The 13191-nt window shown below is 48.9% G+C and overlaps 2 protein-coding genes across 2 annotated transcripts in view; one reads left to right on the top strand and one right to left on the bottom strand.

Moving 5' to 3' along the window:
* The window catches only part of HAPLN4 (hyaluronan and proteoglycan link protein 4), a 9129-nt gene extending 6634 nt beyond the window's left edge, over nucleotides 1-2495 (top strand). Inside the window, exon 5 of the mRNA XM_077777341.1 lies at nucleotides 9-2495. Within this exon, the coding sequence (XP_077633467.1) occupies nucleotides 9-322 (314 nt within the window). The 3' untranslated portion in view covers nucleotides 323-2495. The remainder of the gene's footprint in view (nucleotides 1-8) is intronic.
* A 3490-nt stretch (nucleotides 2496-5985) lies between these two features.
* NCAN (neurocan) overlaps nucleotides 5986-13191 on the bottom strand; it is a 26920-nt gene continuing 19714 nt past the window's right edge. The window contains exons 12-15 of the mRNA XM_077777300.1: nucleotides 12101-12183; nucleotides 9729-9873; nucleotides 8803-8985; nucleotides 5986-8294 (exon numbers count right to left, since the gene is read on the bottom strand). Of these exons, the coding sequence (XP_077633426.1) occupies nucleotides 8149-8294; nucleotides 8803-8985; nucleotides 9729-9873; nucleotides 12101-12183 (557 nt within the window). The 3' untranslated portion in view covers nucleotides 5986-8148. The remainder of the gene's footprint in view (nucleotides 8295-8802; nucleotides 8986-9728; nucleotides 9874-12100; nucleotides 12184-13191) is intronic.

The raw sequence follows: 13191 nt of genomic DNA, 5'->3' as shown, positions 1-13191 counted from the left end.
CACCTCAGGACGTGTGTTCTTCCTGAAGCCTCTGCGGCCTGTACCCTTCTCGGGAGCAGCGCGCGCGTGCGCGGCGCGCGGCGCGGCCGTGGCCAAGGTGGGACAGCTGTTCGCCGCGTGGAAACTGCAGCTGCTGGACCGCTGCACTGCAGGGTNCAGCGGCTTCCCCGACGCCACGCGCCGCCTCTTTGGCGTCTACTGCTACCGTGCACCCGGCGCGCCAGACCCCGCACCGGGCGGCTGGGGTTGGGGCTGGGCCGGAGGCGGCGGCTGGGCCGGAGGCGCGCGCGACCCCGCCGCTTGGACCCCCCTGCGCGTCTAGAACCTGGGCGCGGATGGCTGGGGTGCTTGGCGGCTGGCCAAGTGCTCTTCGGTCTCTTGGAGACAGACCACGTGACTGGAGACTGGCCTCGCCCCCTGCGGCGCGCAGCAGGCTGACCAGGTCTCCTGTGGTCTTTGAACACCGGCTGCGCCCCTTGAGGTCCCCATAGACTGGCCAGTCCCGGGAGACTGGCCGAGCCCCCACCTCTCCTGGATAGTGGATTTCCCCTCCTCCTACGACTTTCTCCAGGAAATGGGGCACGCCCCCTGAAAACCCCTGGAGGCCAACAGACCCTGAGGTCACCTGAAGACTGGCAACGCCTCCGAGGTCACTTGGAAACGGACAGAATCACCCCCTCGCCGCTGGTCTCCTGGAGGCTGGACCCCCGGGATTATCTGGAGATTGGCCTCAGGCCCTCTGCATCTCCCTGGAGACTGAAGATTGATCCCTTAACCCTCCTCAACGTGTAGAGAAAACAGAAACCTCAGAGTTCGCCCGCCATGTGATCACGCCCCTGTGGTCACTTGGAAACAGGGCTCCTGTCCTCCTCCCTGTGGTGACCTGGATATTGGGTGTCCCATTCTTCCCCCTTCCACTGCGAGTCCTTGAAGTTTGTGGGACAACAGGCCATGTTCCCAGGTCACCGTGAACAGCCCCACCCCTCCAGTTTCAGGGGAGACCAGCCGTGTCTGTCACCACAAAAACAGATTGACATGCCCCAGATGGCCCGCATGACTGGCGGCCATGCCCCACCCCTCAGGTATCTCTTTGGAAGGAGCAAATCCACTCCCACATGATGGCCTCTTTCCTGGCTGTCACCAAAGAGACCATCCCCTGGGCCCAGGGATCCGTAGGATCCGTGTCACTAGCTGTGGAGAAAGCTGTCCCACTTCCCATTGTTACCAAGGCGACCAGCCCAACTTCTACCTGTAACCTAGTCGCACAGCCCTTCCCTCATCAGTCACACCCATGGAGATAGTGCCTCCCTCCTCCAGCTGTAACCATGGATACCACACGTTTCCTAGCTCACCTCGGGGACACCAGAGAGCTACAACTCCGAGTCTTCATGTCCCCATCCTTACCAACAGCCGTGAAGACCACCTTCCCCCAACACCAGGACTGTCCTGAGAGTGATCCAACATTCAGTGCTCCAGCTTTCACCACGAGAACAGGCTGCCCTCTCCCCAGGTGCACCCCAGCTCCTCGCCCCCCTCTAGGCTGCTTGAACCCCACTGTGGTTGCCATGGAAACCAAACACTGGTGTTTGAGGTAACAGAACACCTGTCCCTAGGCTTTCCCATGTCAGCGGGGCCCCACCCCATCAAACCATCACCATGGAGACTGTCAACGCCATCCCCATGACAACCCACCTCCCAGCTCTCAGGAACTTCTTACCATGGGCAGGAACTGCACCCCATAGGATTTAATGTCTGCCCCTTAACCAGAAAGGCCCAGCCCCAGGCAGCAACCCCAGATATGGCTGGACTTCTGGAGCAGCTGGACACCCCCCGCCCCCGTTTGCACGCTAACTATATCCCAGACAACAGTTGTGCACGAGACACCCTTGCAACCCCGGATGTTTTCCTTGCTGCCGTATAGATGAGCAAACTGGCAGCCCTGGCCCTTTATGCTGTGCAAGCACTGGGCTCCCCACTTCCCTTTTGAGACCACATCTCCATTCTCACTGAGTTCTCTCCTCTAACTGTCCCCTGCCCCACATTTTTCACTCCTTAGAGATCCAGGAGAGACAGCATGTTTTTAAACTTCAAAAGCCACAGTGAGCCACAGGCTCTAAACGGCAATTTGTGCGAAGTCAGGACCCAGCCAAACCACCCGCCAGCGTTGAGAGCCTGCTGAGGGGAGATGGACCGTGAACAAAGCCACCCCAGCTGTGGGAGCGCCCAGCTCCAAGGTCTTCCATGAAATAGCACTGAAAGCCCTCCTGGAACACCTGCCCCTTATTGTCACACCCATCGTCAGGAACCCCATCTGTGAGTTGTGGACTCAGGTGGGTTGGGTTCAAATCCTGCCTCTGTGACCAAGTGACAAACCCCCTGAGCCTGTTTCCTCCTGTGTACCAGGACTGTTCTGAGGTCCCAGTGAGTGCAAAGCATACAGCAGGGGCTCAATAAAAAAAAAAGTTGTTTTGTTTTTTGGATGAATGAGAAAATGAGGCAGCCTATGGGGAATTACTTCACAAATGCACTTGTGTGGACAAAATGTTTCCCAGCTGGGGGGTGTGCGGTGATGATTTGCTTGAGAAGCATCCCCCTCAATTCCTCAGGGCCACCCTCACTCCTCAATTTTTTCCACCGCTCCATCCCTCCATTCTGCCTTCACCCTGTTCCTTGTGTCATCCCCCACGCGGCTGGCCCTTCTCGGCCCTGTCCCTACTGGGTCGTTGACAAATCCAGTGGTTCCTCTCAATCTCCCAGCCACGAAAGCGTGCAAAACAGGATGGAGAGTTCTCAGGAAGGCAGAGAGGTTGCAAATTTTCCCTGGTGCGGAGGCGGAGCAGGGGTGGAATTGTGGACTGAGAAACATGGTCAGTTTCTGGGATACGGACAAAGGGAGAAGAGAATCAAGTGTAAAACTGCCCAGACTGTAGAAGGTCAGTGTAACTGCTCCTGCTTCAATACCAGATGTGACAGCCCTCCCAGAGGCTCAAACCACACATCCGAGGGCAACGTCCAGCCCCTTTGTGAGACAGCCGTGGGCTCCAGCCGCCCTTAGCTTCCTTGAATAAGGGAATGGTAAGGGGCATATCTGCAGTGATGGGTGCAGGCGATTTCCTTCATCCCCTCTTTCCCCTGCAGGCATCCTCTCTCCCTTCTGCGGTTCCAGTTTCCTAGTTTTGCCTTGAATATGTAACTTTCTAACCTCCACTCTTACAGTGAGAGTCAAAGGGGCCGACACCACCCGCTCTGGGTTCAGCGAGTGCATGCTGTGGCACACCTCTGTGGGAAACGCTGGTTGGTGCAGGGATGGTTAGGGAGGCAGGCAGATGGTGAGACTGAGTCCTGGGATTTTAGTGAACCAATTGGGGCAAGGGGATCTTCTGGAATTGCTGCACTGATGGAGTGGAGGTCTCCAGAGCCCACCTAAGGGAGAACTAAGGGTTGGTAACCTGGATAGAACCCTTCCTGAGGCCAGATATTCAGAAAAATCACTCCTTCCTATCGTACATCCCCCATTGCACTTCCCAGAGACCTCCAAAGCTTTTATGTGTCCTTCCAGAGATATTTTATGTTCATTCAAACAAACATGCATATGTATCCCCTCCAGTTTTACACAAATAGCATTTACACAACATTCACACTGTTCTCTCATTTCTATCAAATTCCAAGACATTTTTTTATCATTGCCAAAGAAACCCCCATACTCATTAAGCAAACACTCCCCATGTCTCCCTTCCCTACACCACCCCCCCACCCTGGCAACTGTTTATGTACTTTCCATCTCCAGAGATTTGCTTATTCTTTTTTATTGATTTTTTTATTTTTTTNACGCTTAACCAACTAAGCCACTCAGGTGCCCCTTTATTGATTTTTTTAAAGGTACTCCTTACACCCAACCTGGGGCTCAAACTCATAACTCCAAGATCAAGAGTCTCACACTCCACCAAATGAGCCCGCCAGGTGCCCCCTAGATTTGCCTGTTCTTGATGTTTCATACAAATGGAATCCTATAACATATGTCCTTTTGTGTCTGGCTCCTTTCACACAGCATAATATTTTTTGAGGTTCCTCCACATTGAGTGTGAATCCAGACCTTATTCGTGGGGTGCCTGGGTGGCTCAGTCAGTTAAGCATCCGACTTCGGCTCAGGTCATGATCTCACGGTTCATGGGTTCCAGCCCCGCGTCGGGTTCTGTGCTGACAGCCAGCTCAGAACCTGGAGCCTGCTTCAGATTATGTATTTCCCTCTCTCTCTGACCCTCCCCTACTCACGCTGTTTCTCTCTCTCTCTGTCTCTCTCAGAAATAAATAAAAACATTAAAACAATTTTTTAAAAAGACCTTATTCCTTTTTATGGCTGAATAATATTTCATGGTATGTGTATGCCACATTTTGTTTATTCCTTCATGAACTCATGGACACTTGGGTTTTTCCACCTTTTGGCAATTGTGAATAATGCTGGTATGAACATTCTGGTGCCATGTATACTTTTAAAGTCACTCGTCTTTTACTTAAGAATATATTTTTGAGACAGTTTCAACCAACATATAAAGATCTCCCACCCCCATGTCCTTTTGAAGGTTGGCAGAGTATTCACTGGATGCACCATCATTTTTGTAGCCCGTCTCCTAATGGCAGACAGAGTCCCCAATTTTGCCGTGAATTATAAGTGCCCACATCATCTCACACAAGTGCAAGTATAATTGAAGGATGATATCAACAGTTGTTTAATCAAGGAGTCACACTTGCCACTTTGATAGTGGTCTCCACCTCTTCTTGGGGGTGGGGCCAGTTTATACCCCGCCAGTAATAGATGCACTTGCCTCTTTCCACACATCTTAATCAGCATTGTGTGTTATCACTTTTTACCTTAGTCAGATAAGAAATGACATCTCGTGGTGCTTGTCACTTGCTATTCTCTTATTAGGTGTGAAGCTGAACAAACATGCTCCACTTTGACGTTAGGTGCAGGTGGTTGAGGAAGTGATAAATCATTCTCAGTTTGGGTATGTTGTCATCACTGATCAGTGCAAGTCTCCTCTCTTGTTAGATTTATTTGATTCTCTTTTTAAATATGCTATTCTTGGGGCGCCTGGGTGGCTCAGTCGGTTAAGCGTCAAACTTTAACTAAGGTCATGATCTCATGGCTTGTGAGTTCAAGCCCCATGTTGGGCCCTGTGCTGATAGCTCGGGGCCTAGAGTCTGCTTCAGATTCTATGTCTCCTTCTCTCTCTGCCGCTTCCCCACTTGCTCTCTCTTTCTCTCTCAAAAATAAACATTAAACAAAAATTTTTTAAAATGCTCTTCTTTGTTCATCCTAGTGTTCTTGCAAAATGTGCATTATTTTGTTGAGTATACGTTGCAGTTTAGGAGCATCTGTATTTCCCTTACTGTGAACATTTTACTCATGTCGTTTGCCTATTTAGCTATTGGATTATTAGTCTTTTTTTCCTATTGATTTGTAGGAGCTCTTTATGTATTAAGTCCTTTATCTCTGATTTGAAAAATTGTTTCCAAGTTGGCATTTACCTTTTGACCTTGTTTATGTTTTTTTGTTTTATGTTTTTTTTTGTTTTTGCACAGCATTGCTTTTAGAATAAAGCCTAAACTCCTCACTACAGCCAATACGGCCCTGAATAGTCCATCCTCTGTGTGTCTGACGTCATTTCCTTCTACTATCTACCTCTATCACTCTGCTCCACCCACTATGGACTCCTTGCTGTTTCTCAAATAGCCCATGTCCCCTCTGGAAAAGGATATTTGCCTTTTCTCTTCCTTCGGCCTGAAAGTGTCTTAGTTAACACTACTCCTCCTTTAGATTCCAACCACCTGCTCTAGGAAGCCTTTTTTGACCACCTCCCTGAGCCATGTCTGTCTTGTTCACCATTATCTCCCCAGCACTCAGCACGGTACCTGGCTTATAATAGCTGCTCAGCAAGTACTTGCTGGGTAAATTAATGAAGAAAGGTCTCAGGAGGCGACAGAGAGGTTGAACTGTTAAAAAATTTTATTAAAATGTCCAAGAAGTACATTAATATCCACAGTGTCAGATACCACAGACCCACAGAACACTGCAGCTCACAGCAAAACCAGCAGAACCTGAAGCTGATCACACGCACACACACTCACACGCATGCCACGCACGCGGCACACGCAAACACACGCACATCCCAAAGGGAAAGACTAAAAGACAAACCACCCACTTTAGAAAAGACCAGAGCCCCCTCCCACCATGGAGCTGGGGTGGAGGCAGAGCAAGGGACTAAGAGGGCCAGGGGCGGGGAGCATAAACAAAGCCCCCCCAAAAAAGTTGCACCCCCAGCACCACCCCCAAAGGAAAATTATTTTATGACATGAATTACTGAAGATGTGTTATTATATTTTTAAAAGCAAAAAAAATGATCAAAGCAAGAAGGCAAATGTACATCCCTGGGCTTTCTCTATAACTATAAGGTGGAGCAATGTTTATAATGTTTATAGCGGGGAAGACTGAAGACCATGGTCAAGGATAAGGATCTAGTTGGCACTTCTCAATCTTTTCCTAAATCTGCCTGTGCATATGAGAGAGTGTAAGTAGGCTTCAATCCTTTCCTCTAAAGTAAAAGCCGTGTTTAGAATCAGACAGATGAAGGACCAAATCCTTACTCCTGTCTTGGCCGTGGATTCAAACCAGTGCCTTTCTCTTCTCTGAGCCTCAGTTTTGTAAAGTGTAAAATGGGGAAATAATAGTTCCAAGATCATTGGGCTGTTGAGAAGATTCAAGAAGATAGCGTGTGAGTCCTTAGCACAGTATGGACTTCATAGCTGTCAGCTATGGTTATTCCTTCCCAGGAGGAATATAGGCTCAATCAACACATTTCTTTCTCTACTGAACCCTTGGACCATATACTTGCTTGTTTTCCTTTCTTGCAGAGGGCCATCCCCCACTGACTTTTAACACAGATCCACAGATTTCGCTTGGAGATTTCCTTTACAGGTTGCCAATTTGGGGGAACACATGTAGTCAGTTCTTTCCCACTTAAAAGATTTTTAGAAAGCAAGGAGAGAAATGTGTGTGTGTGTGTGTGTGTGTGTGTGTGTGTTTCGGTTTTAACACTGTGCATTTCTCTACAACAAGACCGCAGGAAGATGTTACTACTTCAAGTTTTAAGCATTTCTAGTCCACCAGGCAATGCATGGAGACAGGGATGGGGGAGAAGTAGAGGCAAGACCCAGGGCAGGGGACTACCAATGTCTCTTGCGGGATGGGTATGGGCACCGAGCTAGAAAACTTGGCACCTCCTTGGTCCAGGAAGGAGGTTCTTTGTCTCCCTGAGAGATGGAGGGGGAAGAAATCTGGGCTCATCAAGCCCTAAACATCCTCTCATCTGTGTGTGTGAGAGAGATTCACCACACGTACAGAACCACCAAATCTCAGTGCTGGACTAGACCTGGGAGGGTCAGCAACCCACCTTCCCTCTACTGCCCATATATTGCTCTGACTATTCTGACCCCTAACTCTGAGGGCCCAAGAGGTTATTCTAAAAACATTCCTAAAATTCGGTACATAGGAGTTCCATACTCCATTTGTCCACCAGGACCAGAGAAAGAACTTGCGCTGAAGTCCAGGGCGAAGGAAGGGCAGTTGTCAAGTTCAATCAGTGTGCTTCCATGTAGTTTTCTACTCCCAAAGCCAATGACCTTCACTAAAAGCTTCAGCCTGCATTTAGTAAACCTGCACATCTGATGGTTTTACTAAGCCTGAACTTCTGGTGCGAAAAGCAATTCCCTAGTGTGAACCCAAACACACACTCTTGCACCTTCATCAAAGCCTTATTTCAACAACTGGTAACCAGCCCTGCCAACAAAAGACTTAACCAATGCAAAGAACGATCTTTGCCGATTGTGCTTCCCTTCAATGGGAGATGCTCCCAGCATTCAGTCTGACTAGAACTGACTTTTCAGATACATGGCTATGCCTGCCAAGAGGACCTTGTGTATGTAAGAAAGAGGAGAGAGGGGCTTTTTACAAAGGATTATGGAGGGGGGGATGTGGTTTGGGGCTCAGGGATTTCCAGACCCTCTTGTTTTTCTCTGGGCTCTGTCTCCCCAGGTGAAGGTTCCGGAGAAGGTGTGGGAAGGGGGTTGTGCTTCCTTTTGCCTGGTTCTTCAGCAGAAATTCCCTTCTTCCTTCTCCCAGTCCTCTGCTGGGTGTTTCTTGTGTTTTCTGCGCTCCTTGTGCGATTTATGGTGGTGATGCTGGTGATGGTGCTGGTGGTGGTGATGGTGCCGCCGCATCCGATGGGACCGTCTGGCTGCAGGGAAGTGAAGGGGGACAGGGAAGTGGCAAAACGTGGTGAGAGGCGGGTGGCCTGATGCAGCGGGCCTTTTCACGGGGAGGAGAAATGAAGGGAACACCGGGCAGGCTGGTAAGTTCTCACTTATCTGCAGGGCTGTATTACCAGGCAGACATTCAGCCAGATCAAAGTGTGTAGTAATATGACAGGGGTTTTTTGTTTGCTTGTTTTTCAATTTTTTTAATGTTTATTTATTTTTGAGAGAGAGAGAGAGAGAGACAGAGCGCAAGGTAGGGAGGGGCAGAGAGAGAGGGAGATACAGAATCTGAAGCAGGCTCCAGGCTCTGAGTTGTCAGCACAGAGCCCAATGTGGGGCTCGAACTCATGAACTGTGAGATCATGACCTGAGCTGAAGTCGGACGCTTAACCCACTGAGCCACCCAGGTGCCCCAGTAATATGACGTTTTAGTTGGAGACTACAAATAACTGGAAACCTGTGCTGGGGTGTCTGGGGACAGCCACTTACGTTTGGTGCAGACAATTTGGGGCTGGTCCCACTTGCCATTGCTCCGGCATCGGATGACGGCCACGTGGTGCTGGGTAAATCCTTCATCACACTGGTATCGTACAGTGGCATGGACATTATACTTGGCCTTGCGAGCACCAATGGGTGAGGCATTCTGTACTGCCGGAGGGGGACCGCACAGCACTGGAGACAGAGGAATCACCAGTTAGGGAAGTGACCACCAAGTCTGGGGCTGCACTGGCTTCCTCTCTTGTTGGGAATAATACACCCATCAACAGATCCTGCCCTTTACTCAGTTGTGAGCTCACATGGGCAGAAGTGACTGTGTCTGTCTCTTCAACCTAAACCAGGAGCTTCTTAGGAGCAGGAACCTCCTAGATACATCCCGGCCTCCCTAATTCTTAAGCATGATGGCAATGAAGAAGGTGGGACACAAGAATAATATGAACAAATGAAAGGAAGAAAGGACATGAAAAATGTCACAGACACATAAGTAAGAATAAGCAAAAGTATAAGAGAAAGGTGGACACGAGAATGCATATAAGAGTTCCCTTAATATGTAAAGAGCTCTCACAAATCAATAAGACCAACATGCTTATAGAACATTATGCAAAGGAGATGAACTTGCAGGTCCCAGGAAAATAAATACATACAAATAGCTCATCAACATATGAACAGTTGGTTATTCTCATCCTTAAAGACACGCAAACTACCATAACAAGTAGATATTATTTTTTCGCCACTTAGATGAACAAAGAGCAAAAAAGTTTGAGAACACACATAGTTGGCAAAGGTCAGGAAAAAATGGGCACTCTCACACAGCACTGTAGTAAAAATTGGGCAGAGCTGACTCACATTTACACATTTAAATAAAACAATGACCCCGGGAAAGGCAGAGGGAAGTGGTGGGGAGGGTAGCAGCATACCTGTTCCCTTCTTGCAGACATAGGGGAGGTTGTAGTTACAGGGAACGTCATTCCAGCGCCCGCTTTCATGTGCAATCATCACCACACAGTCCTCCCCACCCGCGAAGAAATTGTCAGGCTGGTTCTCCCGCCAGTTCTCATATTGCTGCAGGAAAAGGGAGCAGAGAGGCTTAGACTCCATCACTGCTTAGTGCAGGACTTCCCTGGCCAGGCCACTCAAACTTTAAGGACTCAGTGTTTCTATCTCTACAATGGGCACCGTTTTGCCTGATGGTGGCCTCCACTGCACCTGGAGTCACCCCTCCTCTGGCTGCGAGGCTGCAGTGCCCTCTTCTTTGGCTCTCCTACCTGCTTCCTTTCTCCCTGACAGTTTATTTTCCACATAGGTCACTGTTAGATAAATAGTTGAGCAAAAGTCCAGGAGGGATTCCCTGAGGATGCAAGCGGATAGCTGAAGACTCAAGGGTAGAAATGATGCAGGCAGGGAACAGAATTCCAAGCAGAGGGAACAGCTAGCACAAAGGCCCAGAGGCAGGGCAGTTGCTTATCCTGTTTGAGGAACAGAACAGAGGCCAGTGGGGCTTGAGCTGCTGGATCGAGTTGGGGTACAGTCAGTGGGTGGGCAAGGGCCAGTTCTTGCAGTAGAGGAGGTGGATTCTTTTTTTTTTTTTTTTAAAGCAGGCTCCAACGCAGGGCTTGAACTCACAACCTGGAGATCAAGACCTGAGCTGAGATCAATAATTAGACACTTGTGCCATCCACAATGTACTGCAACTATCACCACTGTCTAACCCCAGCACCTTTTCATCCCTTCCGAGAGAAACTCTCTCCCTATTAGCAATCACTCCCCATTCTGTCCTGCCCCCAGCCCCTGGCAACTACTGATCCAGGGGTTCTGTCTGTCTCTACGAATTTGCCTATTTTAGATATTTCATGTAAACAGAATCATACAATACATAGCCTTTTATGTTTGGCCTTTTCTACCGAGCATAATGTTGTCGGGTTTCATCTACATGGTAGCACATATGTCAGCTTTTTATCTGAATAGTGTTCATCGTGTAGACAGACCACATTTTGTTCATCCACTTATCTTTTGATGGCCATTTGTGTCGTTTCCACCTTCCACCTTTTGGCTACTGTGAATAGTACTGCTGTGGACATGAGTGCACAAGTATCTGAGGGAAAGATCTTCTTTCACTTCTTTTGGGTATCTACCTGGGAGCGAAGTTTCTGGGTCGTGTGGCAATTCTGTGTTTGACTTTAACTTTTTGTGGGATCACCAAACCGTGTTTCACAGCAGGAAGAGCTGGATTTTTTATCTTGAGAACAATAGAGGGCCTCAGAGGACTTGAAGCAGGGAGAATGCTGAGCTATGATTTTTAAAAGGTTTCCAATGTACAGGTTTTCCTTTTCAGGTGAACATATTCTGTAACTAGATTGAGGTGATGGCCACACAACACTGTGAAAGTACTAAATACCACTGAATTATACGCTTTAAAATTATTAATTTTGGGGTACCTGACTGGCTTAGTCAGAAGAGCATGCTACTCTTGATCTCCGGGTCATGAGTTCGAGCCCCATGTTGGGTGTAGAGATTAGTAAAATAAAAAATTTAAAAAAGAGGAGCACCTGGGTGGCTCAGTCGGTTAAATGTCCAACTCTTGATTTCGGCTCAGGTCATGATCTCATCGTTTGATTCCTGAGATGGAGCCCCATGTGTCAGGTTCCTTGCTAACAGCATGGAGCCTGATTGGGATTCTCTCTCTCCCTCCCTCCCTCTCTCTCTCTCTCTGCTCCTCCCCCACTCATGTGCTCTCTCTCTCAAAACACATAAACATTTTTTTTACAAAAGAAAACTTTAAAATGATTAATTTTATGTCATATGAATTTCACTACAATTTTTTAAAAAGTCCCCTTGGGGGCACCTGGGTGGCTTAGTCGGTTAAGCGTCCGACTTTGGCTCAGGTCATGATCTCACAGTTCGTGGCTTCAGGCTCCGCGTTGGGCTTTGTGCTGACAACTAGCTCAGAGCCTNTGCCTGCTGCAGGGGTCCTGGTGAATGATAAGGGAGTCAGGGCAGGCAGGGGGCTGTAGGGAAATGGGATTGGAGGACCCGGCAGCGAGCAAGAGACCTCAGGCCTGAGTCCTAGGTTTATAACTTCAGTCCCTGGGCAGGCCGGGTGTTCACAGGGCTGGGAAGTCAAGGGTGACCTGGAGCTTCACTGAGGCTCTTTTCCCAACTCCAGAAGCTCAGAGCCAGAAGAAACTTTCATGGTTGATTTGCACAAGAGGGGAAAGCCAGGCCAGAGCCCACATGGCCTATACACACCCCACTGTTCTGGGGGGACCCAAGCCTGGCTTCTGCCACTCACCAGCCCTGTGTTGTCCGTCCACTGGAAATCCCTCTCCACGATCCTGTCATTCAGGCCGATCCAAGTGTTTTCACGCCCAAAGCCTGTGAGGTGGGGCATCCTGAGGGCTGGGTGCCCGCCCCTCCCCCAGCCTAGGCTGGGAGCTGGGGGCTGGGTGGAAGGGGTGGGAGGGGTGGACCCAGTCCCTCCCCCAGCCTTGTGTGGGCTAGAGGCTGTGTCCCCCCCTTCCCAAGTAGACGAGGGTGGGGGGGGCATGAAAAGGGCTGGAGTTGGGCTCCAGTCTTGCCTCGGTTAGCAGCTTAAACAGTCACAGGAAGGAATAAACAGAAACTTTTTGCAGAAATTAGAGTAAGGGCTAGAAGAGCCCGCAGGCAGGCTGGACCAGGCAGGTAGCTGGGACCTAGTGAGGGAGTCAGTCCCTGAGTGTCCTGGAAGATAAGCATGTGTTTGATGACATGGAGGGGAAAAAACAAAAATGAAGGAACCAGGGAATTAGCAAATGAAAGAATTAACAGGGGATGGGATGGGGGCAATGTGAATAATTGGATGGATGAACAAATGGCAGAAGGATAATGAATAAATCAATAAATGCCAGATTTAATTGACGCAATTGAATAAATGAATCTTTTTCTAGATTTATGCAGAACTCCTTCCTCGTTTCATCCCCCACATCACAGATGCTTCCTCATTGCCCTCTTCCCCCTGGGTCTGTTTTATTTGTCATCAGTGCACTTAGGACCAGCTAAATTATAGTACAGACTTATTTAATTAGATATTTACTTGTTTGCCTATAGCCCCCACAAGAATGTCAAGCCCTGCAGACAGGACAATATGTGTGTCACTCACTGCTGTGTCCCAATGCCTGGAACGGTGCCTGGCACATAGCAGATACTCAGTAAATATCTGGTGAATTAATGAAGGAAGTGAATGTATGAAATAACAAGTGAATAAATGGACACATGAATTAAAGTGGTCAGGGCTTGCATTCATAAACACAACTTCAGAAAGGTAGTGTCTTCATGACCCTAGGGGATGCCCTGGCAAAGGAATGTTAAGGGCCACCCTGCTCACCCCACCCCCCCACCCCCGCC

Source organism: Crocuta crocuta, unplaced genomic scaffold (genome assembly GCF_008692635.1).
Source record: "Crocuta crocuta isolate KB4526 unplaced genomic scaffold, BGI_CrCroc_1.0 scaffold77, whole genome shotgun sequence".
NCBI lineage: Eukaryota > Metazoa > Chordata > Mammalia > Carnivora > Hyaenidae > Crocuta > Crocuta crocuta.
This window is presented reverse-complemented; position numbering and strand designations above follow the sequence as displayed.